Source organism: Trachinotus anak, unplaced genomic scaffold (assembly GCF_046630095.1).
Source record: "Trachinotus anak isolate AG129_WGS33_773 ecotype Australia unplaced genomic scaffold, CSIRO_AGI_Tana_v1 ptg000002l, whole genome shotgun sequence".
In the NCBI taxonomy this organism is placed as follows: domain Eukaryota; kingdom Metazoa; phylum Chordata; class Actinopteri; order Carangiformes; family Carangidae; genus Trachinotus; species Trachinotus anak.
In genome coordinates this window covers 13,744,981-13,762,220 of record NW_027273853.1, presented here as the reverse complement: position 1 = coordinate 13,762,220, position 17,240 = coordinate 13,744,981, and the positions used below count along the sequence as shown (strand labels likewise).

General features: G+C 42.2%; 1 protein-coding gene across 1 annotated transcript in view; it reads right to left on the bottom strand.

Annotated features, from left to right (window-relative positions):
• Window positions 1-16,295, bottom strand: part of slco3a1a (solute carrier organic anion transporter family member 3A1a) — a 37,163-nt gene extending 20,868 nt beyond the window's left edge. The window contains exons 1-2 of the mRNA XM_071499687.1: window positions 15,644-16,295; window positions 9,405-9,861 (exon numbers count right to left, since the gene is read on the bottom strand). Of these exons, the coding sequence (XP_071355788.1) occupies window positions 9,405-9,861; window positions 15,644-15,802 (616 nt within the window). The 5' untranslated portion in view covers window positions 15,803-16,295. The remainder of the gene's footprint in view (window positions 1-9,404; window positions 9,862-15,643) is intronic.
• Window positions 16,296-17,240: the final 945 nt, after the last annotated feature.

Here is a 17,240-nt window from a genome sequence, read left to right as displayed (position 1 = left end):
CATTTTGCCATGACAAAAAACACACACACACACACACACACACACACACAGCTGGTGAAAACATCAGGAACTGATTTTGGAATCTTTTTTTGTGACATAGCGATGTGATTTTAATTATATCATCAGAAGATGAATCCTCTAAAAGTCCCTAAAATAGTATTCAGTTATTGCCATCAACCCAATAATGAGCAGTAATATTACACAAGAAAAAAAAATCACCCTTTGTAAATCAACAGTTTGAGTTACAATTTGAGGTTTGTATATCACTGTGTTGAGAAACATTTCACTCTATTATCAAATGGAGCATGACATAGTTGGATTACAGGTAGAGCTCACTTCTGCTTGCCCACTGAGTAAATAAAAGTTGATTGATCAAACAGTTAATCACAATTACTGGCCACCTATTGATCAGAGTCCATTTAATTAGGCGCTGTTATCCCTCACCCTTCGCCATCAGTGATATGGGGATTAAGTGCTGAACATGCTTCTGAGTAATCCTAGGAGCCCACAGAGCAACCACTTACACACCACTCAATCAATGAGGCTGGGGATTTGTGGTAAAGCCACGCGCTCTGTGTGAATCTGTATTTCCTAGGCAAAGTCCTTGTCCAAGGTCAGGACTGCTCATTTTTCGTTCTGAAAAAGGAGTAAAGTGCGTGGCAAGTTTGTGATTGGAGCTGACCAGCAGCCTGAGTCTCCATCAGAGTGACAGCTGCATCCTCCACAGCAGGAGCAGAGGAAGGATGAAGTATCTCAATTCAATAGTAACAAAAAACAGCCTAACAACCGGCCGTTTCTCTGGCAACGGCTTGCTGATGCTGCTGTGTTTATGATCTGTCTCCTCCCACCTCTTATCCCCACGCTCCTCCCCCAATGGATGACAAAAAAAAAATCCCCTTTTTAATCAGCAGTGACAGAGCCTGACCCAGATTGCATCGAGAAGGCTGCATGGTGGTGTGGTGAGGTTTACTGAGGCCACAGGGTTTCATGATGGAGAGGAAAAGGTGCCACAAGCATGTGCAGGCGAGGATTCAGCAGGGTGTGACACAGAGCACCTTACAGGCTACTGAGCTTTGACTACACTGCTACAGATGGTGATCTAGGGAAAAAAAAGGAAAAATGCTTATGGCAGCAGCCAGAACTTCAACATATGACTCTGCGGGCTCTGGTGAGACTGCCTGTGGGTCTCATATCTGATATCTGACACTGATCCATTTCATACAGAGGTCTGACCTATTTACTGGCTTCCAAACTCACACTTTCTCTGTTCTCTGATGGTCCAGCTGAGGGATGATGGGTTCATCAGGCCAGAGATGTTGGCCTCGTTCATCAGTGGAACTTTAAAGATAAACTTTAAAGGGTCAGATCAGTCTTGATTATGCTCTTAGATTAGTTTAATGCAAGTTAGACAGCTTCTCAAAAATAAAGACTGCTTTACTTTAAGCCTATGAAATTAGCCACCCTTTTCCCAAGCTAACTCAGATCTGGGAGCCAAGTTTCCATGGTAACACTCAGTGACACCTGCTGACGAATGGCACCAAAGAAAAAATAAAACAAAAACAAACAAACAAAAAAACTAATGAAAATAGTCAAGAACTAGATAGCTTTGTGCAACTGATGACGTCTATCGGAGTTCTGACTATTAGTTTGATCTAAGCCATGATAAAAGATCTGACATGAAGTGGGCTGACATGAAGCAGCGTAATTAAAGCTGCTCTCTGTTGCTTGTGGACAACAGGCTGCCATGGTTCCTCTAGCTACGCGCCGATAGGTTAACCAATGCACGTCAAACAGTGGCTACATTTAGGAGAAACATGCCAGTTTGAAAAATACTGGTTGTATCAGTCGTAGCTGCAGCTTTAATCAGTGTCTCACAGCCACAAACACATAAGGTCTGTAACTCTTTTTCAATACCTGTAACACTGTCTGCACCTGAGCATGTACAAAATGAATGTTACTATGTATCTGAATGTGTCTGACTCATATATAAAGTCATATGAGAAAAGATATAGTGTTGAAACTACCTCTTATTTTGATCAGTGATTGGTGTTACTATTCTTTGAGAAAATGGATACAAAATTGATTCAAAAAGCTTTTTGATTTGCCTCTAATTTACACGTGCACATACACACTCACCGATGGCTACCATACAGGCCAGGAGTGTCTTGCTTTGTCATGAAGACAGCCAGGGATCCAACCCCAGACTCTGGGATTACTGGACGACCTGCTCCTCCGCCTGAGTCACAGTTTCTCAAGCTTCTCTAACTGTCCCTCTTTTTCACTGCCCCAATTTTTCATATTTGAGATATTGTATTTTTTCATTCAGAAACTGTGAGCAGCTAAAATGTCATTACTCACACTGCCACCAACCCTGAGCTATCGCTACACAGCAGCATTTTGCAAATCTGCAGAACTTAATGTCAAATACCAGCCAAGATCTATGTGAAGAATATATACTTGTGCATGATCTTGAAAAACAAAGTAAAAAAAAGTTTTTTGTGCTGCTTCACAGAAGAATTAAGATAAAAACTAAATCATATGTGTTCATCTGCTTTCCTCGGCGTTGTCAAACACAAAACAAAATGGTGGATTTACCTTTGGATGTTTACATCTGATCTGACCAGCCAGACATCCAACAGACAGCACTGGACAGACTGTGGCAAAACATGCACTGACATAATTATGGGGTCGCTGCCACACTATCCCACAAAAACAGCAGATTGACTGGAGGAGGTGATTCACTTCAGACGAACGGCCAGATGACGAGTCCTTCTGAGGCTACTACTCGGACTGACACACAACAGACACACAAGGAAAATCAACCCTGTGGCGCGTCCACACCCATCTGAGGTTAATTTACCATTCTCAGATATTTCTGCACACCCACCCTATCTGATTCATATCAGATCTACATGTAAACAAAAATCTCTTTCAACCAGCTCTTGTCATATGCAAATAGCAGCTAGGGAAAAATGTAAAATGAACAGTGGACAAATATTCTCTGCATGTTTTGCCCCATCACTGCACAGGACTGAGAGATAACCTTATTAGATTCAAGGAAGGAAAGCAGACTCAAATCAAATAACTCCCTCTGCTTAAATTTAATGAAACTTTCACTTGGGCCAGTCACTAATCAGTCAATATGACTTCTGATTTACCAAAGCAGAAACGCTGTGAAGGGTGCAGCCTCCCTCTGCACAGCATTGTGTCGGCTCAGTTCCCTTCTGACTCCTTTACATGATGTGAAACTATTGAGTATTCGGGGATAATTACTGATTAGCACTGACACAGCAGCAGCATGTTGTTGACCAGTTGGATATGAGATAATCTCATGTTTACTGCCCTATCTACCTCTAGGACCAGACTAACAGTAACCGTGCAGGGGGCGGCCACTGCATTCAGGCCTGCAGCACAATGTCATCGCCTCTGGGTCATCCAGCTCGTAGCACTGCATACTGTTGAGCCTACTGTCACACGTAGCGGAAAGAGGAGCCCACACAGTTCATTACAGTGATGCAGAGGAGCAGCAGCTGGCTGACGAATGTTTTACTGCAACGCCGTTTATCATCTTGAGATAAAACAAACTGCTGTTGCTAGGCAAACTCAGCATGCAGCTTATGGCAGGGACGGAAAAACCCATTTAGAATCTAATCCTTCAAGATGACATTAACATGCGCTGAGTTTAAGTAGCTTATATAAACGCCCTACTGCAGCAACTGTTTGGAGTCAGAGCATTTTAGCAGGAATGTTGACAAGTCTCTCGAGGATCCTTCTGAGACCTTTGTCTCTGCGACTACTGCCATCGGTTTTCCAACCAAACCTGAAGCTAAATTTATCCCTGCAGAGTTGGAGTGAAATATAGCATTAGTAGATTTCTATAATATATTAGTTTGAAGGAATATACAGTAGGTTTGGTGAAAGACAATGCTAAGGCCTGAAAATATAATATACAAACCAGTGGTTGGCAGCAAGATACAGAGATATGAGAGGCAAATTTTTTTTATACGTCTACTTTCCAGGTAGAGGCAGTTATCTTGTCTGACGCCACAATGGAAAAAGAAGGACCTTTGTGTTTCCCCACAGCTCGTCTGTCATTCCTAGTTTGGTAGTTTGGCGCAGAGGGAGAGAGAGGGAGAGAGAGAGAGAGAGAAAGAGAGAGCGAGAGAGAGAGCGAGAGAATGTCTTCTACAGTCCCTCTGACAGGCTTGTGTTTGCCAATAAAACTCAGAGGCCCATCATACTCTCAGCTGCTGTGCTGCTGTATTCAGCGACATCTGCCTGTCACTGGTGCATGAAGTTGTAAAGTCCAGCTGAAATTACTGTTAGAGATACCTTCTTGCAGTCAATAATGGCAAACATGATGTTAGTAGCGCACTTTTTCAAGCAAGCCAAGGTGAAACACAAGACATGATTTTATTTGTCAAAAGCTAAAGTGGCTTGTTTAAATCAAGTGGCTCTTTGCGTGTAAATGGCTGCTGTCTGGCAAGTAGTTTGTCAATGATAGTTGGCACTGACGTTAGTGGTTTATGCAAATACAATTTAAATAAACTAATTTGGCAGATATGCAAAGATTTTTTGATCTTATGTAGACACACACACAAAAAAAAAAACTAACACACAATACAAATGCAAAGATAGGGGGTGTCATCATTTTTCTTAAACTGCATGAGTTACATGGCTCAAGGGGCAACAGCAATTTAAACCAGATCCAGATTGTTCAGACTGAAATATCTGAACAACTATTTCATTGATCGCTCTGACAGTTTGTGCTGACATTCATGTTGCCCTAATAACTCTGCTGATCTCCCATCAGCAGGTCAAAATTTGACTTTGTCCAATACTTTTACTTTATGACCAAATACCTGCAAAACTACTAGACTACTTATACATGTTAGCATGCTAACACGCTAAACTAAGATGGTGAACATGGTAAACATCGTGCCAGCTAGACATCAGCATATTAGCATCGTCACCGTTAGCAAGTTATTGTTAGCAGCTCAAAGAAAGACATCTGGATCTGCACAAAGAATTCAGAGTGAACGAGTTTCTGATGTTAAATTTATATGATACAAAATGTTCATGTCCTGAAATGTTACCGTTATTGTTTGTGAATTGCGACATACATCTGTTGTAGCAACGCTCCACGCACAATGTTCACAAGGCTAGCCTTAGCTTATTTCGGCTAACACAGCGACAGCCTGGTGCTACCAACATTAGCAGGCTACAGTCATTACTGTTCAGTCTGCCAGAATATAACACTGACTTTTAAATAAATGAATATTTTCACACCATTCGTCTGTCAGCTTTTAAGTGCTGCTAGCACACTGACCAGGTGGAGGTGTGTGTTTTGTTTTTTTGCTGTGGTGTCAAATTTGATACGAATAGAGAATAGTGCAATTTCACTGACATTGGTAATGACCATCAAATTGCTGCTGACATCCCTAATTTAGATGTTTCCTTCTTTATAACAGCTTAACCAAGACTGTGTCACTTATGCCTCTGAAAGGAGCTGCTTTGGAAAATTGCACTTTAAGCCTCCCCTATATCAGCACTTTTGAATCTGATCATACATTTATTATACTTATGCAACAAGAAATGTCCACATGTTCACAAAAAGGCATGACATTAATGAATTAATTTATGTCATACTTTCAAACTCCCCCATATATGTATGGTACCACAGGCACCGCATAGTGTACATTACAGATTAATGAAGAAATCCAAGGCTGCCTAAAAGCTTCTGAAACGTGCATGGGCAGCTGGGAGGGGACTGTGCTGTACGACACACAGCGTCAGCTCTAAACCCTTCTCTGTGCGTCCTGTACGGTATATTTATGCAGTCGGGGGTCCTGTGGGAAGAGCCAGAATTAGCAGTGGATAGTGAAAGGTCATAGAGCAGTGGGAATGGAGATCCTGTTGACGCAATCTGTCCAATCATATTTGTTTCCTTTGGCCAGAGACAAGTGCCTACGTCTAGACTCGAGGAAACAAACCAAAACAACACAATCCCATTAAATACATGTGTTTATGTTTGACCCTGCTTTTAAAGCTGCTTTTTGACGGAGGTGGTGACGGCATTCAAACTGGTTTCTAGACAACACTGGAGTTCTTCCTTTTAAAAAGAACACACACCACTTACTAGCCCTGGCTCCTAAAAAATCTTGATAATGACGGTGAACATATCTCAACCACAGAGTGCCAAAGAGCTCTCTGAAATGTAAAGTGCAGACCTTTCCTGAGTGTGTTTTACAGTTGTTTAAACAGCAGTAAGCCATGTCTGCTGCCGTATACACAGTAAAAGCAGGCAGCCGGAGCCTCTGGAGGAGTTGTTTTTCACAGGCCTGTGTGGTATGCATGTGTGTCCCAGCCCACTCAGACCTACCTCATGGCTGGCTGGTTGGCATTCCTGCCTCGCTCTGTAATTATGGCTCTTCTCCAGGCCTCTCGGCTCTGCTCTCCCTACACCGCCGTATTCTGACAGGGCAGGGACCTGCCTCTGTCGAAGGCGCACACTTTTCACCTGGTCATGTAACAATAACACATTGCCGGGCGAGAATGTGCTTTGACAACCGCAGAGGGCAACAGTTGCGGTGGGAGAAAAAAAAAAGCAGCTTCAATTACACTTGGTGTCATGCATCATGAGTCAGGGTTAATGATGATGTTTTTAACCTTAGGGGGAAGTTATGTGATATGAAATAAGTAAAATGAATTAAAGAAATACAGTGAAGCAAGCACTTTGCTTTAAACCCTGTCTCCAAATCGGTGTGTGTGGAAAAGCTTTAACACTTAATGCTGTGAAAGAGTCTACACACCAGCAGCACATGAATACTTGGAATCGGGTCGTGTGAAAACGAGGGCGCACTGAGAACAGAGGAGGTTTTACTGTACATGCTCATATAGCACATTCATTTGCAGCTGTTGGATGTGAAAGCAGAGTGTTTCTGGTCTCAGATTTGAAAGGTGACTTCACTTCTAATTTCTGTCTAACGGCTTCTTCTGCAACTCCTAAATCCCCCTGACACGTCACTCCAGAGACAAAATAACCTGACAGAAATGATGGATGGATTCATTTTCATGTTGTTGAAAATCCCACTATAAAAATGAAATTAGATACTTGTGATGTTGACATGCTGATAGTATTGAACCACACAGGTGTGTTTACAGAGTTAAAATGGAACATAAGGCAGAGGTACATAACTTGCAGAAAACCTACAGCAAATAAGCAAATATTTTGACAAAATGTTTCAAAATTCAACTTTCTGTTGCTGCTTCAACAATGTGAACTTGTTGTCGTAAACTGATGAATAATCCAAATGCATTATCAGTGTGTGAAAGGAAATCTCTCAGAATTTCAGACAATCTGCTCCATTCATGCAGCTGGGGGCACATGACATGCCTGCAGCAGAAGGATTAGGACGATCAGCTGAGTGCGACTCAATACCACATTGTTCCTCGCTGCTCACCGCTTGTTTTTCCTCCAACTCTCCTTGCAGCTTATCAGAGGAGGACAGAGCCAAATCTCTCCCACCTATGCCTGCCAAACTTCAATCACTCACAGTCCACTTCCCCCGGTAAACTGCTAAAAAGCCACTATGGTGGTGCCAAAGCGTCAAAGCCTTTTGTGCTTCCCTTTCATGCTCCTTACTGTTTCAAACAAAGCTCTAGGTGTTTTTTTGTAAAAAAAAAAAAACAAACAAAAAAAACAAAAAACAAAACAGCTGTTCAGGACAAATAAATACAGCGAATGGCAATTAAGAAAATCAGCTTTGGGCTTGAGATTACAGACTACACACTGCTGCCTTTGTTCGCAGGTCACATCTGTATTTGAGTGACAAAAGGCATCCACACAGCATGCTGCTGTGTCAATGTAACAGAAAGGGTGTGTGTCAGCCTGAACTCATCCTCTATTCAAGCTCTCATTGTCTCTGCTCCATGCTGATAACAAAAAACACACACTATGCAAACAGATCTCATCTACTCCATCAAAGGCTGATGTGGCAGTCTGGACAACAAATTAAAAGGCAGGTCACAGTCAAAACAAAGAAACATAGTATTATATATGGATGTGTGGCTGTGGTTCACAGGTAACTGTGGAAAGTTTTACTATGCAGGGATGCTAGCCTGTTAAAAAGTTACTGTTATTAACTTTAAACATATAGATTTGGAAAATATGCTTATTCTCTCGCTTGCCAAGACTTGAGGAGAAGACTCGTGTCTCAGAGGGCCTGGATTTTGATGAGAAAATTGATGCCTCTTCCCTGTCTGTGTGGCTAATATGTAGCTTAGGCTAACAGCCAGTTAGATTGGCTTCACATAAAAAAAACTGTTTCATGTGCCTGTAAAGCAGGAAGTTGTCATTTTTATACTTTGATTTTTACAAATTAAACAAACAAGATATAGTATGTTAATTAATGAGCTTTAAAGATGCTGGATTGGATTTTGTTTACCTCCAGACAGAGTCAGGCTCTTTCCCTGTGTTTCCAGTCCTTAGGCTAGAGGGCTAGGCTAAGCAACTGCTGACTCCGGCAGCATATACTTATCATACAGGCATGGAAGAGGCAGCAATCTTCTCATCACACTCTAGACAAGAGAGCAAATCAACGTACTTCACAAACTGTCCAACTATTCCTTCAATATGCATAATTTATAGTTATTACCCGGTAACATATCTCACTGGGTGGGTGTTCCTTTAAAATATATGACATAGATTCAAAGAAAAAGCTGCAGAAGTGAAAATCCTCCATGGCTTAATGAGAAAAGTATTAAAGCTACCATCTGTATACCAATATAGCAAAAATATATACATAACACAGCAATTACATGTCCCAAAACAGCCATCGTGCATTCAGAATTTTGCCCAGAAAGCAGTTTGAATGCACCTTTAAACCTCAAAGAGCCACATCAGCAGCATCTTGCCTTTGAGAGAGGACTGAGCGAAGCAGAGACATTTAACCCACTGAAGCCTCTGTGATGGAGATTAAAAAGCTCTAAGATGTGCTCACCTGGCACTCACGTGAACAGGTCTGCGCTCGAACAAAGGGAGATGGTGTGCAGCAGAAGAGCACAAATACAGTGTATGGACATACTGTGTTGATTCAAACTATGCAAACACTGCACCTGATGGCGCTGAACAAACACACTCATTGCTGCCTCTGCTGTACCAGTTTGAGTTGCCTTGGGAAATCAATGTGCTGCAGTTAAAAAGATTTTTTTCTTTCCAGTGTGATAATCATCTGTTTCCTTGAGCGCTGCTTATCTTTAACAGTAATTTCATTCAGCCGACGAATCTCAAACGTTCCTTCATTGTGGCCTTTGGCAATCTGTCTTTCATTTTCACTTTTTTCCAATCTGTGCAATCTGGATTTTAAACATTTTATGGATATAGTTTTATGAATATGGCTCACCTATATAGAGTGAGGAGTCTTTCTTCTTCACGTGATCATCAATATAGGACACCCCTAGAGGCTGCACCGGCGTGGCTCCGATACCCAGCAGGACCTGGGCTCCGATCAGCAGCAGGTACATCATGTTGGTGTTGGCCCTGTTGGCACACACAGTGTCCTCTATCTGCTGGGCGTCCCTGCTGCTGGTGTTGGAGCAATCATCCCGGCCCACGTCAGTCCTCCGCATATCCCCTATCTCATACTGATTTGTTAGAAATTCCGGGAGAGCTGAGAGAAGGGCGCCGAGTGCCATGACGATGCCCCCACAGCCTATCAGACGGGGGCGATGTGCTTTGGCCCCAAAGTAGCTGACAAACAGGATCAGTGCCAGGTTGCCTATCTCAAAGCTGCTGGCTATCACTCCAACGTCAGCACTTTGCAGGTTGAACCGCCGCTCCAGGGTGGTCAGCACACTCACCTGAAAACAACAACAGAGCACAGACTCAAAGCAGGGTCATGGGAATGATGCTGAACAAAGCAACAAAAAAAATACACACAAAAAACAAAACCAAGGATGTGGGAATCTGAAGTCACCAACTGAAGGAGGAAATTCTTCACATGATTTATCAGAATACATACAAGCCTTTCAAATCCATGACCGCATTTACACCTGGCATTAATGTGTGATCACTTTACTCTGTCTCTTCCTCCCAGGTTAAGCAACCCACCCTCGCAAAAGCTAGTAGAAGCAGTAGCTAGCAAGTCTTCCACCACAAAAAGTGATGAATAATGCCTGTCTACAAATCTGCCAGCTCCACCCAACTAATTTGTAGATTAAGATCTGATCACAAGAATGGAGATAGCAAGAATGCTTAATAATACCAGGGGTAAATGCACAGGCCAGTCATTACCCAGATACAGATCACACATTAATACCAGGTGTAAACGGGGGCCTATACTTTTTTTGGACGTGCTCATGGAGAAATCATCAGTCATGCCGTTTTAAACTGTGCCTTTCCATTGGAATATCCTGAATGACAAGCTGTTCAGATGTTCCACACTGTGGCTCCTCCCTGCCAACAGGCCTCTGTTTCTGATTAGCCGCGCACAACAACACAGACTTCCACAGCTTTAGTTAGAACGGCTCATCACAAGCTTCTCTCTCTTTCACCAGCTGTCATCCACAGCTGAGTTGGAGCCTACCAGTAACTTCCAGCTGAGGCAAACAAAGCAGAATGGTTGTCACAATACAGTTTGTCAGATGTGATCCAGAGGTCAGTGATTAAATACTGTTGGGTAGTAAGTGAAGCATAATCAATCTGTTGTACAGCAGAGCAAGGATGTGTTCGCTTGCTTGCTTGTGATGTGTGGGAACAGTCTCTCTGTGCCCTGTGAACCACAGCGTCACATTTAAACAGTTATGAAGCTATTTTCAGATCTGTCCCAAACTGTCCTTGAAAGGGCATCGCAATTTTCCATTTCACAACTGGCTCCGCTGAAGAGTTTTGATTGAGCTCTAAAAAAAGGATCCTGCCAACACAAACATCCCGTTCTGCAAAGAGTGACTTCATTGCAAGATGAATCAGCTAGCTGGTTTGTTGTTGGAACACTTTTCCATCAATTATGCCAATTTAATGTACATAGCGGATCTGAATTGAAGCAGGGGTTGTTCAAAAACAACAAAGGGAATGTTCAGGCTCCAGAAGGCTCAGTGCTTCAGGGACAAATGTGGAAATGGCTGATCAAAAATGATCTCTTTCTTAATGCAACTAAACTTGAATTCAACTTTTAACCCGACATTAAGCATCACATGTTGGTAAATATAAAATATCATACAGCCATAGTCTCTGCACAGCCAATATAGGTATTTTTGTGGGTTTTTTGTGTTGTCTTCAGTATCTATCATCCACTCTTGACCTCAATCACAGTTTATACATTCTTTCTCCTCTTTGGTTTTTCTGTATGTCTCTAAAAGAGTCATCTATATTACAATCTACACACATTTATATTTTAGAGTTTTATTTGTTCTTGGATAGTAAAATCTGTTCTGACCCAGAGCAGAAACCCTGTGCCCTTCAGTCCCCACTGATGTCTGGTATTAATCTATGATCTTTCCTGTCCTGTTTGAGATAAGATTTAATGCACAACAGGCAAGGAGAAAGAGGAGATGTCATTGCCAACAAAGACAAACATTGTGCAGCCTGTTTGCTTTGTCACTGGAGTTTATAAAAAAAAAACGTTGTCCTCTGTGACTTTTAGGAGGCAGAAGTGACAGCAGGTCGTTCTTGCAGCTGCTCTGAACCCGACTGCAGTGACTCCTTCACTACAGATCAAGGATGATTGTTGGGAGCGGTTCGTGCCGGTGTCCTTCAGTGATGTTGAGTGGATGGAAAACTTCAGAATGAGTCATGACGTTTCTGCCCCTTGGGCGGCTCTTTCTCACAAATGCGAACACACTGGAAGGGCTGCATTTACGCCTGGCTGGCTCCACCCCGGCTGGGATCTGATCACAACGTTGCCTCATCCTCTACACTACCTCTAGGTCTACACAATAACGCTGCAATAAAGTGAAGCAGAGGGAGTGAAGCCATTATCTAATCAGATCCCATCCCGTTATGGGAGGCCTGGGCAAGTGCGTGTGCGAGTGACAGCTCCTGCAGTGGAAACACTCTGGATGAGTTAAGCTCTTGTCGCCAGGTTCAACATGTTTGTGCACTTCCACTTAAACAGGCAGCCTTCCAGGAGGATTAAAACCAGAATAAATTACACAGGAAAAACAGAGTGGAATGCAGACTGGTCAGTGGTCACAGCCACATTTTGTCCGGATAATGACTTAAACTGTGGAAATGTTTAAATCAGTTGCATGGCAACAAAACAAACCTTGTCATGCTTAGTGACATCCCATCACCTAAAAGAAGAGCGAGTCCTGTCTGAGTACAAGGAATCCCAACTTCCACAGACTTATTTCAGCATGCACTGACAGTGTCTCTATGATCAGAAAGCAGAAAAAGCTGCTCAATGCTGACATTCACTTCATCACATCAAGGTTTAGGACTAACATGAAAGTGCTGGAATGGTGCTATTTATGAAGGCAGGGCAGCTGTTTATAAGTGAAGCCTTGGCTATTTAGAATCATTTCCACTTTGTTTTACGAGGTGTGACTTACTGAAGGTTGACTGAAGGTTAGCTTAACTTACTTTCACTGTTCTGAATGAGCTATTGTGTATCTAAATGAAGCTACATCGATAGCATTAGCTTTGGGCAAACAGAATATTTTCCAGTTTTTAAATGTATTCGTCACAAATTACAAATTTTTTGAGCATGTGTGAAATTTAAACATTTCATTTTTTTCAGGTCATGCATGTGTACAGACACACACAAGCACAGCAGACTTTGAATTAACTGTCTATTTATTGATCACTCACACCAACTCATTGCTTGGATAAAATAAAACAGCACGTCACTTTGGATTTTTATTTTTTGTTTTTACCACATCTCATCTGCGCACTGTTTAAAAGGCCCAAGGACCAATAATAATGATTAATGATAATAATGACTTGGGGGATGTATGTTTTGCATAATGTCTGAATATTAACGTGAAATAATTAATAGAGCTTAAAATAATATAAGACAATAATGTTCCTGATGAACAGTTTGGGCTTCTCCCTCCAACACACTTCAGTTTGACAGGTTTGCTCAGCTGAGACGAACACAGTTCAGGCTCAGGTGTTTGTCGCACTTTGCAGCTCGGGCCCTGAAGTGTCAGCTTTGGTTCTTATCAGGGAAGCATTACTATAACCAGCAGAGCTCAGACCCTCAGGTGCTGCAAACGCAGAAATCACAAATAAAGCTTCCCAAGGTTTTGCAAATAATATTAATTCGTACAATTAAAATCAGCTGAAATTAAATTCTAAACACTTATGAAAGCACGCTTGAGTGACTGACCACTTTTAGAGTCCTCTGATGTCAAAAATTGCTACAGAAAATTTTAATAAAATACATTTGTTCCTGTATTCCTCAACATGACAACTCCAATGACAGTACTGTAAATCATGACTCTAGACGACCTATTCAGGTTATCAGTACTCATTTTGGTTGCATGATAAGTGAATCTCTAAATCTTTATGAAATAAAGCCTAAGAGTACTTTCACAACGATTATTCTCACACTTGATTCATTGTTTTGTTTATAAAATGTCAGAAAACCATGAAAAATCCCAAAAGATATCCAGTTTAACACCATATATGACAATAAACAGCAGCCAAACCTGTCATGCGTAAAGGCTGATCTATGGAATCTTTGCCCTTTTGGCTTGAAAAATGACTGTGATAAATAATCAACGATCAATTGATTCATCGAGTAATCGTTCAAGTAAACATGTGACTATTTAACTATATAGCTTTATACCTAAACAGTGATGTCAATTAATTGTTTTGGTTTCAAGACATTAATTGATCATGGTCTCTTTGTCACACATGATCGTAAACTGAGTACTATTGGGTTTTGGACTGTTGGTCAGATGTAAAAGAAGACATCGCCTAGGGCTCTGGGACGTTGTGATGGCAATTTTTCACTTTTTTTTTTTTTTACTTTTTACAGCTAAAACAATTAATCAATCAATTCCTCCACGAGCCAAGTCATTAACTGCTGAAAAGAATTGTTCATGAAATTATTTACTATTTTCAGATGTTAATTTTTGATGGAAATCACAAGAGGCTGTTAATTCACTCCTATATCAAAGACAGTAAAGGCATCAAAGTAAATTTCCAAGAAGTGAGAGAAACCCTACTAAATCAAGGAACAATGATCATCTCATATTCTTGTGGTATCTCTGTGCAGGCCGACAGGTTGCAGTCAGGCTGCTAAATCAGGACATGCAGCATGTTGCTAAGTGTCTTGTACTGTAAGCAGCTCAGAGAAAGCAAAGGGGCCATGATAGTTGAGTTTTGTCCCTTTGCTGCCAGCAAACACTCTTAAGTCCCATCATCCAATCAGAGATGCCGCAGTAGCTCGTGTAGGCTGATTCCAATTGACCAGACTGTCAGTGAACCAGGTACCTAATGTCCTGTCCATGTAAATAAAGCTCTGTGTAAATGAGCTCTGCTCTGCTCTGTCAGTGAAAACAAGCATGGGAGAGAGCCTCATGTGTTTGTGTAAGTAATTCATCCCTCCCTCACCTGGAGCTCCAGGTTTATTGTTCAAACTGTCTGAACAGGTGTGCACAGCCAACCTGCCACAAAAAAGCAGAACTGCGATGCCTGTGCCTTTCACAAATAATGATAAAGGGGAAGAACATCCTCTTTAGGAAACCATGCTCAGAGTCACCGACTGGCCACAGATGCTTGATGCTCAGCAGGTCATCTAACAGAGAAGATAAGATGTTCCACTCCAAATATGGCCAAAGCAGAGTTAGGGTTTAGTCTATTAATTGCAACTGAGCTGAGGAAACAGTGTGATTCTTGGAGAATAAACATTGCCAATGTCGAAACTAAATGTTCACAGTGGTTGCCCGAGGCTTTGTAGCTCCTCTGGGACAGTTTGAGGAATACTTTGGAGCACTTCAGGGAGCTTTGTCCCACAAAATCTATATAAGGATCTCCGCATGTTTTTAGATTTTTTTCAGGATCGTGAACGTGAACATTTTTAGGTTTAGGTTTAAGTACAAAAAACCTCTTTAAAACTTCACTCATCATTGTGGTTTCTTCTATTATCAGTGTGATTAATAGTAAAACTGAAAGTAGTGAGTTAAACAAAAAAAAAGGAAACAAGGAATGGGAGGAGGATGTCCTTGACCTTGAAAGGCATTTTGGGTAAATCAACCAACTACCACCTTCCTAAATATAATAAGACTACTACTATTGGTGCCAACCAAAGATTAAAAGGTCAACCTTTGGTTTCCACATATATGAATAAAATTGGCTCAGTTTGAGTTGCGATACATTAAAAAATAAAAAAAATTAGACATAATGGCAGACAAGCAGGGGTTGTTTTCTCACAATAATAACCTAACTAACACGGGACAGTTGAGCAGCAGGAAATCTGTCCTGCTGGCTTTACTTCACAGGTTTCTATCTCATGTCATCTGCACATCAGTGTTTATCCCAAAGCGAGTAGAGAAGCAGAAAGCCAAAACCGAAAGCCCAGACCCGGATAAGACAAGTCTGAATATGACCTCGAGCAGCAGGGTCTCACAGTTACACAGCCATGATGCAGGCGGTGTGGGTCCTGCCTCATGAGTTTGGGTTGTGTGTTGCACTCACCAGGTATGCTCCGACGGTGCCCTGTGCCAACATGAGGGCGCATTCCGATATCAAGAATATCTTGATATTTGAGAAACATGAGGAGTTTTTGCGGAGGCCGTCTGCTTCCAGCATGTCCCCGCCGCTCCGGTCCGAGTCCCGGTGCTTCTTCACCTGCATCGTCCCTTACTTTTGCCACACAGCACTGTAAAGAAAGCCGAAACAAACACAAGAGGAGAATGACCGCAGGGAGACACCGGTAGGCGCAGTGTTTCGCTTCCCCCCCCTTGAAGACTACATTCGCGGTGCCCCTTGTCGCTGTGTCTCCTGATTCAATAATGTGTCCTCTTTCATCCGACGGGCTACGAAACACACATCCAAACTCCGCTGGGCTCTGCCGGCAGTCTGCGCCTAAACATCGCTTCCTCGTCGAAGCGCAGGAACGTGTGAACTCCCCGAAGGTGTTTGCAAAGGCACAAGTGAAGCACAGGCGCGCAAATCTCTGTCAGATCGCATGTTTCCGTTGCGGTTTTTTTTTTTTTTTTTTTTTTTTTCTTTCGCGGGTTTTAGCTGCAGGTGAAGGTTGGGGTTGCAGACTCCCTGCTGCCGCTCCGGACTGTCATGGTCCCTCACGGACAACGCTGTGTCTCTGCGCTCCCACCTCTCCCTCTCCAGTGCGAGCGCAGGCGCGACCCTAGAGGCGCTGTGCAGCAGCTCAGTCTGCCCAACTTGCCTCCGACTTAAAACATCACTACAGTTGTCCTGTGGGGCCCCTTGTGTGTGTGTGTGTGTGTGTGTGTGTGTGTGTGTGTGTGTGTGGTGCTTAAATACGACTCACTGCTATTATCTGATCTATAATTTTTCCACATGAAATCTGCAGGAACTGAGTCTGGTAATGCTGTTTGGAGATGTTGTTTAGTCTCAGGGCTGCAACTAATGATCGTTTTAGAGCTGAAACTACATGAAGCATGTCAGCAGAGTGTGCAGTGACAATCATGAGGGTCAACTATTTCTCCAGGACAGAGCAGGCATGTTTTCCAGGGCACTGAGGTGTTGCGCACATGTGTAGGCCTATTTAATATTGTGCAGTGACCCAGCCAGGTAAAACTCCTGAGTGAGAACAAAGAGGGAGCCTAAACTAATGTTTAAGGTAAGAGGTGAGACACTAAATGAAATAATAAGCTCTATATTGATGTCAAAACCTATCTATACTCCACCATTGTCTGTCTCAATGCCCATGACCAGTGTTTGCTGACATTAGATCACATTAACATTGGTATAGAAATCAAAGATATTCTGGATTTGTGCCTGGTTTTGCAGCTCGTTTTTGTCTGCTAGTTTAATATCTGATCAGCTCAGTACAAATAATATCAGTCTAATAATACTCTGTTGTCCCACCAAAAACTATTGAACAATAATAACAATAATGGTATTATGAAGCATAGAAATACAAGTTTTATTTCATTTTTAACTTTTAATTCATGGTTTCACATGTAAGTCCCTCTAAACTTCTGTGGTTGGAAAGCCACGTCGGCAGCACAGCTGTGAAACCAGACAAGAACTGACAGAGAGAAGAGATCTGTGTTGCCAGATTTAGCAAGAGTGTGTTGCTGAGACA